At 30.8% G+C, this 24,645-nt stretch overlaps 2 protein-coding genes across 10 annotated transcripts in view; both read left to right on the top strand.

The window, feature by feature from the left end:
* The window catches only part of LOC144549431 (kinesin-like protein KIN-14E), a 49,561-nt gene extending 33,434 nt beyond the window's left edge, over positions 1–16,127 (top strand). For 2 of the 9 annotated variants that reach the window (XM_078298162.1, XM_078298169.1), the window contains 14 exons: positions 11,147–11,256; positions 11,352–11,451; positions 11,550–11,636; positions 11,733–11,909; positions 11,983–12,256; positions 12,370–12,534; positions 12,637–12,852; positions 13,365–13,402; positions 13,506–13,669; positions 13,792–13,908; positions 14,009–14,170; positions 14,270–14,377; positions 14,461–14,532; positions 15,486–16,127. In XM_078298162.1, coding sequence (XP_078154288.1) covers positions 11,147–11,256; positions 11,352–11,451; positions 11,550–11,636; positions 11,733–11,909; positions 11,983–12,256; positions 12,370–12,534; positions 12,637–12,852; positions 13,365–13,402; positions 13,506–13,669; positions 13,792–13,908; positions 14,009–14,170; positions 14,270–14,377; positions 14,461–14,532; positions 15,486–15,941 — 2,246 coding nt within the window. In that variant the 3' untranslated portion in view covers positions 15,942–16,127. Of the gene's footprint in view, positions 1–8,423; positions 8,669–9,058; positions 9,358–9,875; positions 10,048–10,392; positions 10,440–10,878; positions 11,060–11,146; positions 11,257–11,351; positions 11,452–11,549; positions 11,637–11,732; positions 11,910–11,982; positions 12,257–12,369; positions 12,535–12,636; positions 12,853–13,364; positions 13,403–13,505; positions 13,670–13,791; positions 13,909–14,008; positions 14,171–14,269; positions 14,378–14,460; positions 14,533–15,485 lie in introns of those variants that run through there. The other 7 variants (XM_078298163.1, XM_078298167.1, XM_078298164.1 and 4 more) reach the window with 7 other exon arrangements.
* An 827-nt stretch (positions 16,128–16,954) lies between these two features.
* Positions 16,955–24,229, top strand: LOC144549345 (uncharacterized). The gene is made up of 3 exons (XM_078298053.1): positions 16,955–17,077; positions 22,228–23,097; positions 23,618–24,229. The coding sequence occupies exons 1-3, from the start codon at positions 16,955–16,957 to the stop codon at positions 24,227–24,229; spliced, it is 1,605 nt and encodes a 534-aa protein (XP_078154179.1).
* The last annotated feature ends 416 nt before the right edge of the window (positions 24,230–24,645 follow it).

The following is a 24,645-nucleotide window of genomic DNA, read 5'->3' on the forward strand; positions in this document are numbered from 1 at the left end:
GGAATAAATAACATTTCTTTTCTCCATCAGCTGCGCATCCTTTCTTATTATATCTTTCTTTTCTCTCCGTTTTTCTTATTATATATATCTTTCCTTTGCATTTCTTATTATATCTTGTTTTTCTTTTCTATTTCTTTTTTTTTAAAGTAAAAATGTGGATCAAACCCGTTTTCTTTGATGTTTCTTTTGTTTGGTTATGATCCTTTTAGTCACCTAATGACTTGGTTCTCTAAATCAATGTTGACCTCTACTATATTAGAGTAGTCAGTCACCTGTTAGGTCTTTCCTTTCCATTTTAATTTTGTTCTTAAAGGAAGAAAAAGTCTCACACTAGAGACAACTTAAGTACCATTTAATACAAGACACTTGAGAATCAATATTTGAACTAGTGGTAAAGATAATGTCTTCTATATGAGAGGTTGCATATTCAAACTCCGGATGAAGAAATTACTTGTGGACATTAAATAGTTGAATGACTTGATCAACAACCTTTACTCAAAAAGAAAAAAAAAAAGAAAAAAAAGATTACCTAGTTGTTACTATTTGTTTAGCTGAACAAATTAATCGGGAAACCATAATTTGGATTGCAATAAAATTATTTTGCAACAACAAAAATTAGATGTCCGTAGTTGCGAGGGGTTTCGTTGCAATTTATTTGCAAACAATTTTGATTTAAATTGCATTTGTATATTGCAATTATAATTTTGTTGCAAGAACGACATAGTAATAAGGGTATTGCAATCAAATAAATTAATAGTTACTATTGTGCTTGTAACGCAACCGAAAAATGGTGAAATAATATAGTGTATCACAACAAAATTCAAGTTGCAACTTGTGCAATTTTTACAATCAAGGCAGACCGAGAAGAAGGGTAGTTCCGGGTTGATTGACTAATTTCATTCTCATCAGCTAAGCAAAAATGTTCTTGAATTAATCACACTAATCAACTAATTAATCATGATTAAGCTCATCAGAGCCCAAGGGTTTTTCATGTTGAAAAGGTAGCTAGCTAGATTGGATCGACTTAATTATAGGTATGTTACACCGATTTTTTTATTTTTATCCAAAATATAAATTGAATTTTAAAAATTAACCGAACCGGTTGTCAAATTTTAAATCTACCCAAACCGGTTAACGGTTAACCGGACCAAATTTCCGGTTAACGGTTAACCGGACCCTTTGAAATAGTCCGGTTAACCGTTAACCGGAAATTTGGTTTGGGTTCGCTTAACCGTTAACCGGATTCGTTGGTTCGCTTAACCGTTAACCGAACCCGATTTTTTTTTTTTTTTTTTTAAAACAGAAAATTTTAAATGTTTTTTTTCTATTGAAAATATACATGAAAATTCGTATTTAGATTTATCAAATTTACACACAAAAAATTTGTAAATCAAATATGAAATTTAAAATTATAGAAAAATACACATACACATACACATACACATATACATATACATATACATATACATATACATATAGATAAATAATATACGGTTACCAATTTTTTTTCTTTTTTACTTTTTTTACTTTTTTTTAAAACATAAAATTTTAAATTGTTTTATTTTTCTATTGAAAATATACATGAAAATTCGTATTTATATTTATAAAATTTACACAAAAAAAATTTGTAAATCAAATATGAAATTTAAAATTATAGAAAAATACACATACACATACACATATAAATATACATATACATATACATAAATAATATACGGTTACCAATTTTTTTTTCTTTTTTACTTTTTTTACTTTTTTTTAAAACAGAAAATTTTAAATTTTTTTATTTTTCTATTGAAAATATACATGAAAATTCATATTTAGATTTATCAAATTTACACCAAAAAAATTTGTAAATCAAATATGATACATATACATACACATATACATATACATATACATAGACATAGACATAGACATAGACATAGACATAGACATAGACATAGACATAGACATACACATACACATACACATACACATACACATACACATACACATACACATACACATACACATACACATACACATACACATATACATATTATTTTAAATTTCATATATAATATGTATATGTATATGTATATGTATATGTATATGTGTATGTGTATTTTTCTATAATTTTAAATTTCATATTTGATTTACAAATTTTTTTGGTGTAAATTTGATAAATCTAAATACGAATTTTCATGTATATTTTCAATAGAAAAAAAACATTTAAAATTTTCTGTTTTAAAAAAAAAAAAAAAAAAAATCGGGTTCGGTTAACGGTTAAGCGAACCAACGAATCCGGTTAACGGTTAAGCGAACCCAAACCAAATTTCCGGTTAACGGTTAACCGGACTATTTCAAAGGGTCCGGTTAACCGTTAACCGGAAATTTGGTCCGGTTAAGGGTTAACCGGTTTGGGTAGATTTAAAATTTGACAACCGGTTCGGTTAATTTTTAAAATTCAATTTATATTTTGGATAAAAATAAAAAAATCGGTATGTTACATATACATAACTCTATCCTTAGGAACAATATTAATTGTTATATATATATTTTTTATTATATATGAACTAGTACAAATTAACCAGGTAATTTAAGGAAGATACAAATCACAAAATAGATTTGTGCCTTGTAAAACACATGCAGCACATTTTAGAGCTACTAAAAGAGAGGTGCAACAGGAAATTAATACTAACCTCTTCTTACTTGGTACATGCATGCGTGCTCATTTTCTCAAGGAAGCACAAGACAAACCTCATGCATGGTCACTACAAATTATTAGAACAATTCAAGCTTAAAATAATGCCCCAGCAGGGAATAGCAGGAATCGAAGAGATGAACTTAATTATTCCTCAAATTAGTCAACAGATCACTATTTCATTGTAATTAAAAAATCTATACTGACCTGTACTAGCTAAATAAAATCTATGGTCATTCATCAAGTGGTGTAACTATGAGTTTTTTTTAGCAAAAAATAAACTAGAAGTTGGGATCTGATGAAAGGGACCCAGTATCTATATATTATCAAATGACCAAATTAAATCACATTTAAACACTAAACTCTGCTCAGCGGGACACAAACAACATAAATGAAGCGGGATAGATATATAACTGATGCAACTGAAGAATAATAAAATATTTTTCTATCTCGTTTCACACTTTTGAATAGTAATTATTCTAATATTTACAAGTAATAAAAAATAGCATGTTATATTCTAGATATTTCGAATAGCAAAAATATTATTTGAATGTACATTGTTATTCTGAATAACTTCTATTCTAAAATAGCTTTTATATTCTTGACACATCCAATCATATCCGGACATTTAATTTATAATTTAATTATGAAAGATATGACAGTTTGGGAATAACAAAAAATTGAAGGGTTAATTCTTTATGGGTCCGGACATTTAATTTTCTAGGAACTAGCCAACAAAAAATAATTCAAAGTTTTCTATTTCAAATATTTAAATTTCTAAGTCAACAAAAATAATTCAAAGTTTTAAACTGATTTTATTTTTCACAAAATTATAAGAAAAGTTTAACTTTGTTAAATTTTTGCAGACAAATTTTATTACTTTTTTCTCCTTGACTGTAGCTAGCATTGTAATGCATCTAAGCAAAAATAAGAGCAAAGTTAGGATGTGATGTGCTCACCAAGAGGTTTTGGTGAGTACAACTCCAAAAGTATATCGAATCGGCTTTAAACGACAAATTCAAACCGTTGAAATCCATGTAATTCATGAGTGATGCATATACATGCAAAATTTTGAAAGTTTCAAATTCATTTGCTACAAGGTCAAGTGGTCAAAGAAATAAATGAAAAATGAATATATATATAACAATTTATAAAATGTTCATTTCTTTGCCCGCTTGACTTTCTAGCAAATGAATTCGAAACTTTCAAAATTTTGCATGTAAATGCATCATTTATGAAGTGCATGAATTTCAACGGTTTGGATTCGTCGTTTGAAGCAGATTCGATATACTTTTGGAGTTGTACTCACCAAAACCTCTTGGTGAGCACATCACACCCTAGCTTTGCTTCAAAAATAATATTGTTGACTATATTTTAACATAAGACAAAATTATATTTTTAACATAATTTTATTATTGCAACATTAACTTTTGATTCAAACAAAAAACGTTAATACTTTATTTTATTAAAAAGTTACTCATAATTGAATCTGTTATTACGTACCTATGAGAATGAAAATGATCTTCAATTAATTGATAGAGATAGTAACAATTAATTTAGAAATAGTAACGCTCTTATATTTTAATTTTTAAGCAAATATGAAGTAAAATGTAAAAGAAACGCATTGAGTTTTCCATACTAATTATAAAAAAGGATATTAAAAAAAGTAGATCATTAATTATTAAAAAAAAATTAAGATTTGAAATTAAAGCACATTCTGGTTGGTTAATTATTTATAACGGCACATTTTGGCTGGTTAATGATAAATTGATAATCGACTCTTTATCTGGAGATGGAATAAACGAAATAGTAGAATAAGACGTTATTCCAGCTAAAAGCGATTGTCAAACACAAATCAGAGAATTCAAATAGTGCTAGTAAACGCAAATATATATGTTATTTTAAGAAATAGATTGAATAGCAGTGCATGAAATAACATTGATATCACTTAATTATATGATATTTTTAATAGTAAATACCTCACTATTACATGTAATAATAATTAAAGACAATGTTGTCGTCGTTGTCGTCGTCGTCATCATCATTATTATTATTATTACTATTATTATTACTATTATTACTATTATTATTATTTGTTGTTGTTGGTGTTGTGAATTGCAGGTCTAGCATATTATGTATGTATATTATGAGTAGAACGAGGGTGTAAGTTCACCAAGTTCTTTGGTGAACTCAAGTTTAAAACCATTGAATTGGCTTCAAATGACAAATTCGAACCGTTGAAATTCGTCTACTTTACGAGTGATGTGTTTATATGTGAAAATTTTAAACCTTCGATATAATTTAGTATAAAGTCAAACGGTCAAAATTAGAAGGTTAATAAATTAATTTTAATGCATTTATTTTTTGAACGTTTTTTTACCACTTGACTCTATGCAATTTTTTTTTTTTTTTTTACGTATAGATGCATCACTTGTAAGGTACATGGATTTCAACGGTTCAGATTCATCGTTTGAAGCCTATTCGATGAGTTTTAGGCTTTGAGTTAACCAAGATGTTTGGTGAACTTAAGAACACCCTAGTTGTACTCTGTATATTATTATTATTTGTTGTTGTTGTTGAGAATTCAAATGTTGTATGTATGTATTATGAGGAGGGATTCACTTACAATTAATATTTATAAGTAACAATATCTTACAACAATTTGATTTCGTAATTTTTAAAGTCCTAACAGTCGATCCAAACCGTTCAACATGATATCTCGTATTAATATGTGCTTGGAGATCAAATTTTATATTTTTCTGAATTTGTTTACTATTTATTAAGTATTTTATAAAACTGTTGTTTTTAGACAATTCCAAACCACTGAAAACAACATTTAAAAAAAAAAAAAATACTTAGTGTGTGTTTGGATCACCCAAGAATAGAGCTAATCTTGGGTTAGCTCCATTATTCTCAATTCTTGTTAATCCAAACATGAATTATAAAATTGGGTTAGCTCAAGAATAGCTCTATTCCACTAACCCATAGAAATGGTGAGTTAGCAAGAATAGAGCTTGTGGAGTTAGTGATATTAATAAAATATTTGATTCCTCTCAATTAGAGTTAGTTTAAATATTAAATTAGTATTAAATAAAATATTGGATTCGTATTAAATATAATATAATATTTGATTAGATTAGTATTAAATAAAATATTATTTTAAATATTAAATGTAATATAATATTAATTTAAAATATAGATTAATATTAAATAAAATATTAAATTAAAAATCAAATTATAGTTATTTAAATATTAAATATAATATAATATTAGTTTAAATATTATATTAGTATTAAATAAATATAATATGAGCTTAGATTAGTATTAACTAAAATATTAGTTGAAATATGATATTAGTTTAATATTAATTTAAATATTAAATTAGTATAAGCTAACCATAATATCAAATTAGATTAATATTAGATAAAATGTTAGATTACATAAAATATTATATTAAATATAATATAATATTAATTTAAATAGTAAATGTAATATAATATTACTTTAAATATTAGATTATAATAAAAAAATTAGATTAAAAATAAAATAGTATTATTTTAAATATTAAATATATTATAATGTTAATTTAAATATTAAATGTAATATAATATTACTTTAAATGTTAGTTTACTATTAAATAAATATTAGATTAATATAATATAATATTAGTTTAAATGTTAAATGTATAATAATATTAGTTCAAATATTATATTAGTATTAAATAAAATATTAAATTAGCATTAAATGAATAGAATGTCAGATTAAATTAGATTAGTACTAAATAAAATATTATATTAGTATTAGACAATATTAGTTTAAATGGAATATAATATTAGTTTAAATATTAGATTAGTTTAATTATTATTTTATTTAATCCCTCCATTGCTATTCCAAATATACAATCCAAACGACATTTTTACTAATCCGAATAGTTCGAAGTTAGTGCTATTCTCAAAACACTCGGGTTACCACTATTCTCAACCACTAATTCAAAAATCGCTATTCTTGTACTAATCCTTGCACGATCAAAATGCACCCTTTTAATAAACAGTAAAAAAAATATAAAATTTTAAATAACAATATTATTACAAAAATATAAAAATTTAAATAGTAAACAATAATGTTGTTTTTAAACAATTCTAGACCACACAAAAAAAATATAAAATTTGTTATCTAAACACATTTTAATGTAAATACCATGTTGAATAATTTGAATCGACTGTTTGAATTTTGAAAATTACAAAATCAAATTGTTATAAAATATTCTAACTTACAAAATATTATAAATGATCTTTCTCATATATTATATAGTGATGTGTGATGTGTCTTATATCTTTATGAAGAGACACGTGTTTAATTTTACAGGTGACATCCGAAAAGACACATGTTCAATTTTACAGGTGAGGTGACATCCGTCATTTTATGCAATCTTATTTTGTTTCATCCAGTTATAATTGATGCTTTGAAAGCATGTTCACTTGTCATGAAATTATTACTAAACATAAAATGCACAAATTGTTATGGTAATATGTAGGAATTATCGTTCTAGTGAATAATTATTGGAGTTTAATTTTATTTAAAGAGTTTGATATAAATACTTATTTTTTCTCATTAATAATTATCAGTACAATTTGAATAAAATTGCTAATAGAGTAAATTCTAGCAAAATCGATATATTAAAGTGAATATTTAATATTCATATATCACAATTAGGTGAGCTTAACAAAATTAAAATATTTCTCAATTTGCTTATCATTGTATTAACTAAACGAAATTACAATGAACCGTAATTAATTTCTATTATCATCTAGGACCTCCATTCCACAAAATTTTGGGGTAAATAATTTGACAGAGCATTTTTTATTTTATGCAGCTCGTGGACAATAAAATCAAAACAACGCTCCATATGGTTCGTGCACTGCATAAAGCCAAAACTGCACTGTTAAAATTAATATTTCATAAATATTAGATTCTGATCAGAGTTAGAAAAACCGTCCGATCAACTAAATTAAAAAGTCGTTCGTCTGATCGAGCATTCAAAACATTTGATTTATGAATAGATAGAATTTTGAAATTTCAGAAAATATTTAATTTCCTAATCGAACCTCCGAATATTTTTTGTTGTACCTAAAAGATGCAAAAACGATGGAACAAATTACTGCTCCATTTATGGAGAAATTAATGCACATACCTATCCCTACTTCCCAGCATGAGTCGCTGAAAACTAGACCCCACCAGTCAGAAAAAGACCCCTTCCCGAGCCGAAAAAGGTAATAACAAATTACAACGGTCTTGTCTTTATGCTTCCAGAGGACTCGCCCAAGACATTTTTTTTAATTAAACTGGGTCCGTCTTGTCGGTGAGAACTTTAAATTAAAGTGAGCCAACATCTCAGTTGTAAGCGGCTTGTGAAATCTGTGGTCCTGGACCATTCAAAATATTTACTAGATAAAACGGTCACATTCCTCGGAATTCGAATTATTTTGAGTCTAAGCGGAGGGGAGAATGGAGTTCGAATCCTCTTGGGTACCTGACCGGTACTGTTACTAGAATTAATACATCCAGATCGTTATTTTAATCTGGCACGAATCATAAAGTATCAATAAGTAAATCTGGACCGTAAATTTTTGGAGTCCACGTTACGGTACCTGTGAGGGAGGATACTTTGTTCAGAAAGAGGGAGCAAAGAGTAAAATACTTTCTTCTTTTCTTTACCTGAGAGAGGATACTTTGCTCTCAAAACTTCTCTCTCTGTACTATCGTGTGAATTAGCATCAATGGAAGAAAGTTCTCTCTCTACTCCTTCGCGAACCCTAACCCTAGAATCCATCCCCTGCAATGACTGTGAGAAAACAGATTCTCCTCGAATCCAACACAGTGCTGGTTTGTGTTCAGATGATCGAGACTCCATCGACTCCATGATCTTAGTTTGTGGTCCGAGGCTAATTAGATCTGGATTCTGGCAATCCAATTGTCTTCGAGGTATATTTTGCGTTGATCTATTTGTTTCGATTAAAATTCAAGCAAGAATTAGTAACAGTCGTGATGATTTCTTGATTTTTCAATTCTTCCGATTTTTTCCTTGATTTATTTGTTTTGATTAAAATGCAAGTAAGATTTAGTGATAATCGTGATCTATTTTTAGAGAGGTAAAAATTCATAAAATTTCTCTGAGCTTCCCCTTTTCTTTTGTTGATTATTGATGCAATTTCTCCGGTTAATAACTTCTGAAATACATCACGTTTATAATTCCAGTTAAAATATCTTGCTATTAAACCAAATTAGTTGTTTATGTAAGTCATAATGCAATAGGTATAAATTATGAATATTGTGTCAAAATTAACTGGTTTATATTTTATATTTCTTTTGCAGATAATGTGGTAATGTTTATGAACTGTGGAGGCAGTAAAATAGAGGGGACTGGACCCAGTGACAAAATTTCTGAAGATTCATGCTTTGAAGGAGGCGATGTGATAGAAACAGGAGAACCCATAGCTGGTTCTGGAAGTTACACTGCCTTATACCAGTCTGCCCGGTATGGGGCTTTCTCCTACAAAATTGACGGAATTACCCCTGGGCAGTATTTTGTGGATTTACATTTTGCTGAGATAGTAAACACGTTTGGTCCCAAAGGGATGCGAACTTTCGATATTTTTGTCCAAGAGGAGAAGGTAACTTACTCTAGTTTCCCCTTTTATCAGCTTTCTAATTTTGTTTAATTGAAAACTTGGAAGTTTAATTAACACATAATTGTACAATTGAGTTTGTTTGCACACTAGTTGAACCCTTACAGTGTAATTATTTTTTGCAACCTTGGTCATTGCGTGCTTCAGTTATGTGTAATTGACTCCAATTCTGTAATTATTAAATATCTTTGCTATGTAAAATCTCTTATGCTCTTAACAGTTAACACTGTATTTCCATACTTGACTTCTAAGTGTACACATAATTGTACAATTGAGTTTGTTTGCACACTAGTTGAACCCTTACAGTGTAATTATTTTTTGCAACCTTGGTCATTGTGTGCTTCGGTTATGTGTAATTGACTCCAATTATGTAATTATTAAATATCTTTGCTATGTAAAATCTCTTATGCTCTTAACAGTTAACACTGTATTTCCATACTTAACTTCTAAGTGTGCCATGAAAAATTAACTAAGATTCTAATGCAACCTTTTCATCATTACAGATAGTGTCTGGGCTTGATATATACAAAATTGTAGGAGCAAACAGAGCACTACAAATTGTAGATATCAGGGCTTCTGTGGTGCTAAATGAACCACTGGTAATTAATTTCCAAAGCTTGACAGGAAGCCCTATAATTTGTGGCATTGCAGTCCGCAAAGCCTTGGCATTGCCTCGTAAGTTTTGTTTAATTGGGGTAATTTTTCATTTTTACCTTTGTGGCATTGCAACACAAGGAATATCAAGTATACCCTTATAAAACATAGACAAACCCCTTATAAGATGAGAATGTCATATGTACTGTTACATGTTACATCTTTATTAGTGTGAGGGAAAGAGGGATTTTTGGAGCTTCAAAAATAATAGAAGCGTGAGGTATATGTGGTATTTGTAGTGTTTTGAAGGGGCATACAAAATATACGCAGATTATGTGAGCATATGTGATGCTTTTTCCTTTTCTTTTGTTTGGACATGAGTCATTAAATTGATGGAGTGTACCTAACTTTTCGAATTCATAACAGCTGTTGCAGCAAAAATGGGGGATCTGATGGACACGTCTGCTGTACAGGTTAGGATAATATAATGACTTTCAGAAATATCAATATTTCATAACATTTAACAAATAGCAACTTCATATGCACGGCCAATGCACAAAGTTTCTAAACAGATTGGAACTTCACCTCTGATTTGCAAATGCAATGTTTTGATAAAGCATATGCCTTAAAACTTTTATAATTTGCAAAAAGGATCCAATGCACGGCCAATGCACAAAGTTTCTAAACAGATTGGAACTTCACCTCTGATTTGCAAATGCAATGTTTTGATAAAGCATATGCCTTAAAACTTTTATAATTTGCAAAAAGGATCCAGAGAATGTTCTAACTAAAAAGCTATAGGAAATTATTGGGGGCGTATATGCATATGGAATCATGTACATTTAAATATTATTCTGATTTTGTTGTTGAAAATCCATTAATTAATTGATTCTTTTTTTTTCTTAAATATAGAACAAAGTGCGGGGCACACTAATAGCCAGGTACGAGAAGAAAATTCAAGATTTAATCAGTGAATGTGCAGCAAAATCCGAAGAGTGCTTTAATGCCTGGTGCTGTGTGGAATCTACAAGTGAGAATCTCCGCCAGATAGAGATGGAGCTGGACAGTAAAAGTTTGAAAAATGGCACTCTTGGTACAAATCTGAAGTTGTTGTTAATAATTTCTTATATCTTGCAGGTAAAAGCACTGTGATGTAATGTTAAATTGTTTTTGGTTATAGAGCAAACTGTAGAAAGACTAACCGGAGAACTCAATGAGCTAGCTGAGAAATATCAGCACGATAAGAAGCGATGGGCCCAGGCAGTTTCTGATTTAGAAAGAAAAATCAAGGTAAATTTGAACTTGCATATAATAAGGATCGAACAAATATTTTCAACTTGTTTAGCTATAACTAGTTTTCTAATTTGTATATATATTGGTTTTAGGTTATGAAAGAAGAACAGGCTAAGCTTTCGAAAGAGGCACACGCATGTGTAGATCCTATTCCTGATCTTGATAAAATGACTAAGGCTGTGCAGGCATTAGGTAGTTTCTTACACAGATAAATTAAATTACTAAGTAGTTAACTTCTTACTAAGTTGGATACTATACTTAATAGCACCTCTTATATTGAAATAATGTAGTTGCACAAGGTGAAGAACTCAAGAGCAAGTACAGTGAGGAGATGGCAAGGAGCAGAAGACTATTTAATGAACTTCAAGAGTCGAAGGGTATCACTGTCATTTCTGATATTCTCTCTTGCATATTTCTCCAAATATGTTTCATTCAATTCGCACATCATATGTTTCATTCAATTTGTATTACAGGGAATATCAGGGTTTTCTGTCGCTGCCGTCCTGTGAACAATGATGAAATGTCATCTGGATACAAAGCAATAGTTGATTTTGACACTGCTAGAGATGGTGAAATTGGCATCCTGACAGGTGGTGCCACCAAGAAGACATTCAAGTTTGACCGCATTTTCACCCCAAAAGATGACCAAGGTAAGTTAAATAAATTAAAATAAAATCTAACATCTCTAAAGTTGCATGTGTTAAGGCATTTATTATTAAGCAGCTGATGTGTATGCCGATGCCTCCCCTTTGGTGACGTCAGTATTGGATGGTTACAACGTGTGCATATTTGCATATGGACAGACCGGTACTGGAAAAACCTTCACTATGGAGGGCACTGAGAGGAAACGAGGTGTGAACTATCGCACACTTGAGGAGTTGTTCAAAATTGCCGAGGAGAGAAAAGAAACAGTTTCTTATGACATATCTGTCAGTGTCCTTGAGGTGTACAATGAGCAGATTCGTGATCTGCTCAACTCCAACCCGTCATCAAAGAAGTAATAATTCTAAAATTTCTGATCTAAATATATGCATTGTTTTATACATGATAATTAAAATTATACCATTTATACTTGCTTAAAATGTTGAGTCTGTTATGATTTGAGGTTAGACTTGAGATAAGGCAAGCAGGAGGAGAAGGGCTGCATCACATCCCGGGTGTAGTTGAGGCAAAGGTTGAGAGCACAGAGGAGGTGTGGGATGTGTTGCAAGCAGGAAGCAATGCAAGGGCCGTTGGTTCAAACAATGTTAACGAGCACAGTAGTCGCTCTCACTGGTTAATCAATCAATCTCCCCACCTTTGTCCTTAATTAATTAATTTAATTCGTGAACTTTTTCTAGTATTCATTTTGTTTATAATTTTTGTTTTGTTTTACAGCATGCTTTGTATAATGGTGAAGGCAAAGAATTTAATGAATGGAGAGTGCACAAAAAGCAAGCTATGGCTGGTGGACCTAGCAGGGAGTGAGAGGCTGGCCAAGACTGATGCGCAAGGAGAAAGACTAAAAGAGGCTCAGAACATCAACCGGTCACTCTCTGCTCTAGGAGATGTCATATCTGCTCTTGCAAACAAAAGCACCCATATCCCATATAGGTTAGTACTAAAATTCTCGTGCTATTCAGTAGTTGCTAGTATACCCTCATGAATTGCTGTTAGTTTTTAACTTTTAGCATAACCTTTTATGTTTCTGTCTTGAACTTCAATCTTAATTGTTATTTTGGTCACTTGTGTTTGTAAGAAATTTTCAGGATAAAAATACAACCAAGATATCATGAAATATTACAAAAAAAAAGACGATAACTGCTACAGTACTGTTAATCTATTTTTTAAGCCCTCAGCAGGTTCTTATTACAAATAATTTGATAGTTTAACAGAAGCTATTTTGTTTGCAGTGCAAAAATAATTACCAAAAAGTAATATTTGAAATTTCATTAAGTTTGCATCGTGTGCTAAAAATCTTTTTCAGTTCATGAGTAATTTACTATCAATTAATTCACTTAATGATTAATTGCGCTGAATGTGCTATAATGACTAATCATAGATATTGTTTACTTTTTTTTGTTGAATACTCTAATAAATATTTGTTAATGTTTACCTTTTTCTAGGAATTCAAAGCTGACACATTTACTGCAAGATTCACTTGGTATGTTTTAACAGTACAAGTCCCACTTAATTCTAAAACTGCTCAATGTCTTGAAACATTTTTTAATCTATTGCCTGTTTAATTATATTACATTAAATAACAGGGGGTGACTCTAAGGCGTTGATGTTTGTGCAAATCAGTCCTTCTGACAATGACCTAGGAGAGACTCTCAGCTCCTTGAACTTTGCTAGCCGTGTCCGTGGCGTAGAGCTGGGCCCTGCAAAGAAACAGGCTGACACATCAGAAGTTCTGAAGATGAAGCAAATGGTCAGTACATTTACAAGATTTTCTATATAGTTTTAAGAGTAAAATGCTACGAGTATTGTAAAATTGACCCCCATATTCAACATGATAATACTTAATAAATTTTTCTTTCTATGCTTTTGAAGATTGAAAAGTCAAAACAAGAGGCCAGACTCAAGGACGAGAATATTCGCAAGTTAGAAGAGAATTGCCACAACTTGGAAAATAAGCTCAAAGGGAGCAATAAGAGCCTTCAAGAGAAGGTATAATTGATGTTTATTTTATTATTTTTCTAATGTGAAAATCCTGAGCCTGATGTGGAGCATAAGGCAGTGTTTATACTTTTTATTTTTTTTATTGAAGGTGGAAATTCAGAAGACTGAGTTCCAAGCTACTTTAGAGAAGCAGAATCGCCAGTTCTCAGAAAAAATGAAGGAGAAGGATGAGAATATTCGCAAGTTAGAAGAGAATATCCACAACTTGGAAAATAAACTCAAAGGGAGCAATAAGAGCCTTCAAGAGAAGGTATAATGGATGTTTATTTTATTATTTTTCTACTGTGAAAATCCTGAGCCTGATGTGGAGCATAAGGCAGTGTTTATACTTTTTATTATTTTATTGAAGATGGAAATCCAAAAGACCGAGTTCCAAGCTACTTTAGAGAAGCAGAATCGCCAGTTCTCAGAAAAATTGAAGGAGAAGGATGAAATATGCTTGACTCTCCATCGAAAGGTAATAAACCAAATTCTTAATCTTTCTTGGTTTTTGAATATAACTTCTGATCACTTCGAATAAAACCTCTATTTATATTTTAGGTGAAAGATTTGGAAACCAAATTGAGGCAACATCAAGGTCAGAGCACAGAGAATATACTTCTTCAACAAAAGGTAAGTTATCAAATTATAATGTTTTTTTTTTTTTTTTGCCAATATGGCCTCATTAACAAGCTCCATTTCAATTTCAAAAGGTGGAAAAGAAATAAAAGATTCATCTGTTTGTAAGAAGATAGAAGGAAACTTTTTGTTATGAAATTGCAAATTCACCTTGTAATTCTTTCCACAAGTAATGAAAATTTGAAATAAATAACTGAAGTAATTCATTTATTTTACTGGTAAAAAGATGAGTTTCCTTGTATTAAAAGGCAATTTGTTGCTCTTCTCCAACACATTCATTTATTTTTAAGGCACCTTGAACCGTAGTATGGACTAATCTGCGCTATGCATAGTACCATAGGCCTCACTCTTGATATATCTGAAATAAAGGTTTATTTTTTGAGCTGAAACCTGTTACAGATCTGTTTACATGTAATGCAAACAGTAAGTTAGTAGGAATTTTTTTTTGTTGTGGGGGCAAAATTATTTTACTTTTTGTTATGAAAATTGTAACTACACCTTCTAATTCTTTCCACAAGTAATGAAAAATTGAAATAAATAACTGAAGTAATTCATTTATTTTACTGGTAAAAAGATATGTTTCCTTGGATTAAAAGGCAATTTGTTGCTTTTCTCCCCATTCATTTATTTTTAAAGGCACCTTGAACCGTAGTATGGACCAATCTGCGCTATGGATAGTACCATAGCCTCACTCTTGATATATTTGAAATAAAAGTTTATTTTTTGAGCTGAAACCTGTTACAAATATGTTTACATGTAAATGCAAACAGTAAGTTAGTAGGATTTTTTTTTCTTGTCGGGCAAACTTAACATCTAAGTAATAGGGTGCAAAGATCAAGTTCCCATACACTTGAAATGGTTAATTATTTTCTTTTTGGGTGCTGTTACACTTAAAAAAGTGGTGATACTGTTACACTTAACAAGTAAAAAATTCTTCTTGGTTGCAGGTGAGAGACCTCGAAACAATGCTTAAGGAATTGAGAGAGAAACCAGCACAGATGAACTATTTCGCGACCCCCAAAGCGAATGAAACAGACCAAAGCATTATTCTCGGAAACTCTAATTATAACAAACCACCAGTTGCTGCCACAGTTCCAATGAAAGACTCTGTATTACTTTCGGGTGTTGAGTCTCTGCACGAGATCAAAAGGAAGAGAATAAGCAGAGATTCTGTACCAGGAGACAATGAGAACATTGTTCCAGTTGTTGAAGTAAAGAAGAAGAGTTTGTTGATTGAATCGGGTAATAGTAGCAAGACAAGGAGAATAGACCCGACAAGGGGACTTGCAAGGTTGACCAGGTCAACTGTTGGTGCCAGTAGTATCCACAAAGCACTGCCTAATGGGAGGGCAGTAGGGAAAGAGCAGCCGACCGGGAGTAAGATGCGAGGGTGGGCCCGGTAGCAGATTTTTTTTTTGTTGAGTTTAGAAGTGAATTTATCTCATCAGGTGGTGGTCTGTGTGTGATATGTTAGTGACTTGCTAGGCAATGTTAGTAATATCGATTGCCTTTTTTTGTATCCTGATTCCTGTGTGAGCTGGGGCTGTGTGCTTTCATGTTTTATATTGATAGCATGCTAGTTTTGTACATTTGTATTTTTTATTATAGCCGATTATTTCCGATTAATCGTTTGGTGGTACCATGTCTGTTCGACAACCACATACCGTTATTTACAACATTGATCATAACACGTTAATCACGCCGTGATCATACGTGATGTATCCAAATTTTCGAAAGATAGTCATGACACAGGACACAAGACACGCGAGTCACAGTACGTAATTGTCACATGTGCCGTGATATATTTAATTGTACTGAGATTTTTTTAGATCCCTATCCACTACTCTATTTTAATTCGTCAGAAATTATTTTTTTATATTTTTGTCAATATTTGTGCCTACCCTTAGATCAAAATCCTGAATCTGCACAATAAAATCTTCCCCAACAATCTATTCTCCGCAAAAAAAAGTGCAATTAAAGCTAGGCATGATACTAATTGCCCCATTCCATCCTGCCAAAGTATTAGATCTATTCTCTGCAAAAAAAAAAGTGCAATTAAAGCTAGGCTTGATACTAATTGTCCCATTCCATCCTGCCAAAGTATTAGATCTATTCTCCGCAAAAAAAAAAAAAAGTGCAATTAAAGCTAGGCTTGATACTAATTGCCCCATTCCATCTTGCCAAAGTATTAGATTTGAAAACCAAACTGCACGCCAACTATTTCCCATTCTCCAAGTTATTCTTCTTAACATGCACAATAAAACCTTCCCCAACAACAGCTACTATCACGCTTTCAAAACAAAAAAAAAAAACCTTCCCCAACAAACTATCCTCCGCAAAAAAAAGTGCAATTCAAGCTAAGCGTGATACTAATTGCCGCATTTCATCCTCCCAAAGCATTAGATTTGAAAGCAAAATGGCCTCCGAATTACGTCCGGTTATGCCAGTTGATCTTTTCATGGCAGCAGTAGAAGGTAACAGCGATGTATTAATACCACGTCTCGGACTACAGCCTGAAGAAACAATGGATCAAATTCAGGTAATATTTCTCAAACTATTTATTGTTATATAGTCTGTATTCTGTAACACTACTTAGGACCATTATTGTTAGGGAGGCGCTATTTTGAGAGCTCAAAATACAATATTGAGGGCTCTGAAATTTTTTTTTTTTCTTTATATCAGTTTTGCCCTTGATTAAGACTTTACATATATGCTAAGATCTGTGGATAATTAATGTATTGCAAATTAAGAAATTTAAAATCCTAATTTTTGTCATAAATGAGATACGACCTTATGTATCTTCTCAAATTTATAATTTTACAAGTACAAGTTACATATGTATCCAAGAATTTATGCTGATATAAAAATTATTATAATAAATACATTTAAGTCGTTAGTTACTCAGAAAAAAAAAAACAGAAAGAAAAAAAATAAACAAAATGTTTGCATCATGAAATTGTGGGAAAAAAGAGTTTGCTATTTCATAGTAGTTAAGTTTGGTAGTTCATATTATAATTTTTTTTTACTATTAAATTATTATAATAAATACATTTAAGTCGTTAGTTACTCAGAAAAAAAAAACAGAAAGAAAAAAATAAACAAAATGTTTGCATCATGAAATTGTGGGAAAAAAGAGTTTGCTATTTAACAAAATGTCTCACATCAGTTTTTTTTTTTTTACTATTAAATTTTGAAGTTAATATTATTATTTGACGTTGTCGATTAACATAATAAATTTACTAAAACTTTAATAATTTACATTCACGCGCTTTATTAGTTCTATAATTTTTTTATTAAGCTGAATTGTTATTTTTCAAATAACTTGTGTTAATACAAGTATTATTGATATATATAATTTTCAGGATTCTTATTATCTAACGGTCTAAGGTTAAAGTTTTGGTCAAAAATCTAATCCAACAAACCTTGTATTTACATACACTATGGGATACACATTTGTTAGTATTTTTTACAAATTTATTTTCATTGCTTTTGTTCATGTTTAATAGATTAATGATAATTAAAATTTACATGTAACTTTCAACAGCACAAAATAATATATTTTGTAATAGTATTTACTTTTGTTCATTCTTTTTTTGTGTCATGCGATGATTTTTATATTTAAACATATTGTCCAATGATGATAGAACAACTTTACATAAAAAAATATTATATCATACCAGATTATAATATTTAAGTTCATTTAAGATTGACGGCTGAGATAATTGGCAAACTACGTACTGAATAAGTAATGATATTAGCTTGTGAGATCACACGAGTAGAAGTAACAAAATATAATTCCCAAGAGAATAAGGTACACAATATGATTCTATAAAAGTAAATAATGTTGTTGTTCTAAATTAAAACGTTAAATTATTTTCTTAATTTTAATATATAATCTTATTTCAGTTTTAAATAAAAGTATTAAATAAGAGAAAAATTGACATGAAGAGAAAAAAAATTTTCTGAGTCCTGAAAATTGTAAATTAAGATCTCAATATAGCACTGCCCTTAATTTTAACATACGACTTAATTTTGCATTGCGTATCTTGTAATAGAGAAAGATAAATATTTCTTATATAAAAGCAATAAGGAATACATAGTGTCAACACGTTGATCGGTCTTTACTGAGATTAGTGTATGGCAAAGTTTGACGATTCTAAAGTTCTAAAGTTCTAAAGACTGCGGACTATATATATATGCTTCTTTGTTTCATGCAGTTCTCTTGTGGGCAGAGGCGGAGCCATGTACAGTGATTGGGTCAATTGACCTCCATTAATTTTCAATTTTTTTATATTTTTATATGATTTTCTATATATTTTAGGATAATATGCTATCGGTATTATCAAATTGATCCCAATTTAGTATGAAAAAAAAATATGATTGACTTCCAATATGTATTTGATCCCCATATATAGCTTGAAAGTCTGACTTTGCTTGTGGGACTAGAAGTATCTAGAACTCTGGTGATCCTTTTTGTTTTTTTCATAATATTTCAAAGAGCAAGATATTATCAATAATTGCTTCAGATCTAACTTTCTTCAATGAATTACATTTTCATTTTCAGAAAACATTTGAAATTACCAATATTGTTTTTAATTATCCGAATTATATTCGTATCTGTATTTGTATTCGAAAATTTGTAACAGATAAAAATACGGTTTAACCAATATCAAATCTGTATCTGACTGTTTACACCCTTAGATATTGCTGTTCAGAATTATAAAAGGAAGACAATGTAGAACCTAATGAAGAATTATTAATAATAAATATTAAGTATTCGAAGATTAAAAAAAAACTTTAAAATGACTTTATAAAATAATATGTATTAGATCTGTATTAAACGAAATATTTTCAAAATTATTCTATCTTTCCTGCATACATACATGTATATGAAAGAAATTATTAATGGATGCATCCTTTACAACTTTGAACTTGTACATACTTTTTTTTGTTCTCACACAGGCCCGGCCCGTAGCCTATTGCATTGCCACTTTTTACCACAGATAAGTTTTGAGTACAAGCATGTTAATCAATAATAAATTTTTATTTGATCAAATGCTCCTCCTTATCCTTTTTGTTTACCCCTGGTTCATTATAGACCAAAACACCTTTTCTGTTTTTACTTTATGGAGCACAGTTCACCAAATCTATTTAACAAAAGTGGGATGTGGCCCCTTTTTAACATCAATATTACATCTAAGTCTTCTAAATTTTCAAATATATCCCTATACTTACTAATACTTATTAATTAAAAATCCACTATTTTGTAATAACACATAATAATAATAATAATTGAAAATTAATATGTTTACAAAATACTAATTTCAACACTATTGACTCCTTATCAAGGTTCTAAATAGCGATTATCGCGTCATCGCTGTTAGGTTAAAAAAAAAAACTATTGTGAATAACATAGCTATGATGAAAACCATCCTACATAGTATTTTTTTTATAAAATATATATTATTAAATTCTACTAATTATCAACATAATGTAAAGTCTCACAGAGCAGTAAGTAACATTAAATTGATGAAGAAATTATAATATTCATATTGAACTAGTGCAAAATCCAAATATCTATTCAAAATACCCCTAGTAATATCATAAACTGTTTATTTTTTATTTTTTATTCAAAATAAGCTAAGCATCATGACATAAACTAATTATTTTTTATTTAAAATAATCTAAGAATCATGTCATATATAAATTATTTATAGTTTTCAGTTTGGGCCTTGCAACACTGCTCCTGACTATAACGGACCTCTATAATGGTCGTAGCTGAAATAGTGCACTTTTATCACATAGCTTAACGTTTAAGGTCCGAAAACACTATAGCACTGTTATAGTGTTGCTATAACGCGCTATTTATAACACTGCTCCTGACTAATGCGTATGCATGTTCAAATATCATTATTGTCAAATTTGTCATGTCTAAATTTACGATGCCAGCAATGGAAGTTTTCATTTTATGATACACATTGCAGTTTGTCTATTAGGTACTTAATTTCATCTTGCACAGAACCACTCAACTTTCATAGCACAACCATTTATACGTTCTAAATTAAAGCTTCTAAATATTTTTTCTAGTCACTTTACACATATAACATATCTATAAATTAGATGTAAATAATAATCTACAATTGCTTTTTCTTAAGATTAATAGCTTTAAATATCTACAAACAATCTTACTAATAAATTAGGTGTACATTGAAAGCTGTCGTTATGATCCGATGTGGCTGTCTATGTACAGCCGACTTTCTCAAATTCTCACAGTATTTTGGGATTTTAGAGGAGTTATTCTTAGAACTTTTGGTGAATGAGAACTTTTCGAAAAGAGCTCAATGGGTTGATTGTTGTTTTTAATATAGTGATAAATGGTTTTAATGCTCCTAATTAAGCTGAGTAATTGTCATGTGGATTAGCTTTGAGAGTATCGCTTTTTAATTGGAATGTTCCCCAACTTAATTAATTATGAGAGCAATAGATCATAGATGAGTCCTTAATTAGCTCCACTATCTTAATTGTTTTCTCAATCTAAGAAGACGATATATTTCAAATGGACCCTGATAACAATCCCCGCAAAAAACCCCGCACAAACTGTCAAAAATATCATGGGGGGGACCGCCCAGTCATTAATGCTCCGCAGAAACTGTTAGTATTTAACTTGAAGCATCAAAGTATTTATCTTGAATTCGCAAAGTATTAATCCCTATGCAATGATCTCTATTTAGGAAAGAATAAATCAACCCATGAGTTGTCCCCGCACAAAATTTCCTTTTTTTTTGAATCGTCCCCGCACAACTGGGGACCATTAAATAAGCAATCCCCTCATAAATACTTGTCATTTATCCCCGCACAAATTTTCCTTTTTTTTCTGGATTGTCCCCGCAAAACTGGGGACCATTAAATAAACAATCCCCTCACCCAATGATAAATACTTCTCAGACATAAGGATAAATACTTTATGATACATTGATAAATATTATATGTTACATGGATAAATACTTATCAGACATAATTGCAACTTTTAGTACAATATCAATGATAAATACTTCTCAGACATAAGGATAAATACTTTATGATATATGGATAAATACTATATGTTACATAGGTAAATACTTCTCAGACATAATTGCAACTTACAGTAAAACATCTGTGACAATGATAAATACTTCCCATATATAATCGTAAATACTTGTCATAACAACGATAAGTACTTTCTTGAACTTTGTTCTTGAACTTGTCAATAAGTAATGTTTAATCAAATCAAAGTATTATCATGTCAGGGACAATGATAAATACTTCTCAGACATAAGGATAAATACTTGTCAGAACAATGATAAATACTTTCTTGAACATCAATAAACAGATTAATATTTATTAGCGGGAATTGTTATTAAAGGATAGTATAATTAATGCGTGGATTGTTATTAGAGGACAGTATAATTAATGTGGGGATTGTTAATTAATGCGGGGATTGTTATTAAAGGGCAGTAATTAATGCGGGGATAAATGGAAATTCTTAGAGGAATTAGTGCGGGGATAAAAAGCAATTAAGGGAGTTAATTTGGAGAGAGAGAGTGCGGGGTTAAATGGGGGGACAGGGTTGAGGGGATTGTTATAATTATTCATTTCAAATATGTTCAATTTCGATGCTTTAATGAAATTTTACAATGTTTTTTTAATCAGGTGACAGTAGAGGCCACTCATTTTTCTCTCGAACAAATAAAGACTGAACTCAAAAGTGCAGCGGGTTTTGGAGACACGGTTCTTCATCTACTTGTTACTCACGGGCACAATGTGCTCGCTTTGAAGCTTTTCCAAAGAGATAGGTCCTTGTTGCATGCACAGAACAAGATGTCAGAGACTCCCATGCACTGTGCTGCGATGGTTGGAAATGGGGAGTTCATGTGCAAACTCATTGAACTTGATCTTGATATTGTGAAGGATGCTATCAAAGAAATAGATGAAAATGGAGATACACCCTTTCACGTTGCAGCCAAACATGGTCATGTGCATGTCATCCGGAAGCTCATGGAGTGGGATCCAAAAATAGCACACAGGGTCAACAACGAAATGCTATGTCCATTACACATAGCTATAATGAAGAATTATACAAGGATGGCAAAAGAAATGTTAAAAGTTGATCCTACTCTGGCATGCATTCCATTTTCAGATGGAATGTTTCCGGTTCATGTATCTGCACGAATGGGCAACATTGAGCTGGTGAAACATTTCATAAAAGAGTACCCTAATTATGCTACATTGTTGGATCGACGTGGAAGAAATCTTTTTCATATTGCTGCGGAAAAGAACCAACCAAAAATTTTTACGGGTTTATTTGAAGACAGCAATATGAGACAAATGATAGCAGCAATGAATAATGCAACGGATAATGAAGGAAATACACCGTTGCACATTGCAGCAATGATGGGACACAAGTCAATCATGGAAGCTATTTGGGAAAAGAAGATGGGTATCAATGTCAAAAAAATCCGAAACAATGAAGGGTTAACGCCATTCAAACTTTCAGTGAGGCAACAACTGGAAACTAACGAGGTATGCTTAAATTAACAAACACTTTATAAAATTATTTCTTGATAAAATTAGTTAACTAGCGTTAAGTTAGAGTGTGATGTAATCACCAAGAGAGGTTGATGGGTACAACTCCAAAAGTCTATCGAGTTGGGTTTAAATGACGAATTTATTAAATAGTTGAAATCCATCTATTTCATTAGTGATATATGTATATGCAAAATTTTGAAAGTTTCAAATACATTTATTACAAGATCAAGTGGTCCAAAGAAATGGACTCAAGAATTCTAACTGTAAGAGGGCATATTAAAAAAAAAAAATGTGAGGGCAACTTTGTAATTTTATATTATTTTGAGGATATTAAAAAATCGGATATCAGTTGCGTAAAAGTGTGAATTGTTAAATTTGGCAACTATTGACTGTAATAAATTAATTAAGATGTGACATCCTTCTAATCATTGTTCATTAGAACTGTTGGTACTTGTAAATGAATGCTCTGTTTTGGTTAATAAATATTATAACAGACATTTTTGTTCTCTTACAGTATATTGATGAAAATCGCATTGAAAGCTACGAGTCTGCTTTTGGTACAAAGTTTACTCAAGTGTGGTTTCACAATGTAATGATACCAGCACCCACAAATAAATGGGAGAAAGTTCAAGTTATCGGACTGGGCTCCGTACTTATTACAACTGTAGCATTTGCTGCCGCTTTCACAGTCCCAGGAGGTTATAACCAAGATAACGGTACACCAGTTCTAGGGAAGAAATATATGTTTCGAGCATTTATTGTAGCAAACACCTTGGCATTTATACATGGATTTCTAAGCTTATTTGTGCTTCTTTGGGAACCTCGAGTCTATCACGGTAGCCTTCGTTTTGCAAAATTATTTTTTCTATTTGCAGCGAGTAGTATAGTTGTGGCATTTGGATTGGGAATGTATGTGACGCTTGCTCCAACTTGCTATCCTATCGCTGTTCTAGTCCTTGTTATAACTTTGATTACAGGGTCTCCTGTTGGGATATCTTGTATTACAGAGTATGGACCAACAATTATGGAAGGCGATATTTTTTCTAAAGATAGTAATATGATCATTTTTGTTATTGTATTATGGGTCACTATATTCCTGGTCATTTTCTGCCTGGCCTTAGCGTAGCTCATTTTCCATTTCCATTCTCTATCCACGTCAGGCTCATCATGTATTTTTTTTTTTTTAATGTTGTTTTATTTATGACATATACCGGAACATCTGTACTACTTCACTTAATTAGATTTTCTCATAATTGATATTTCTTATTTTTTTTTTTTTCTGTTTTTACTGAATATTTCCCTGTACGAGCCAGGTTTTTACAGAAGCTTTTGTTATTTTACATTGGAAAATTAATTGTCTTTCTAGATATCAGTTACGTATGGGCTCCCTTCTCGTGCTGACGGCTATTAATTTCGGGCTTTTGTTATGTATGGACTGCTGTAGATAATTTCGGGCTTTTCAAGTTAAAGGTGTCTACGTGGCCGATATATGTTACTCGGCTGACGGCTAGTAATCATGAGTAGGGGTATTCAAACGGTTCG

Source organism: Carex rostrata, chromosome 35 (genome assembly GCF_964058835.1).
Source record: "Carex rostrata chromosome 35, lpCarRost1.2, whole genome shotgun sequence".
Taxonomy (NCBI): Eukaryota; Viridiplantae; Streptophyta; class Magnoliopsida; order Poales; family Cyperaceae; genus Carex; species Carex rostrata.

Excerpts from the sequence above, each read along its gene's own strand:
- LOC144549345 (XM_078298053.1), top strand. The coding sequence starts at position 16,955 with ATGGCCTCCGAATTACGTCCGGTTATGCCAGTTGATCTTTTCATGGCA. Across the intron at positions 17,078-22,227 it reads AAACAATGGATCAAATTCAG|GTGACAGTAGAGGCCACTCA; the intron begins GTAATATTTCTC and ends TTTTTTAATCAG. Across the intron at positions 23,098-23,617 it reads AACAACTGGAAACTAACGAG|TATATTGATGAAAATCGCAT; the intron begins GTATGCTTAAAT and ends GTTCTCTTACAG.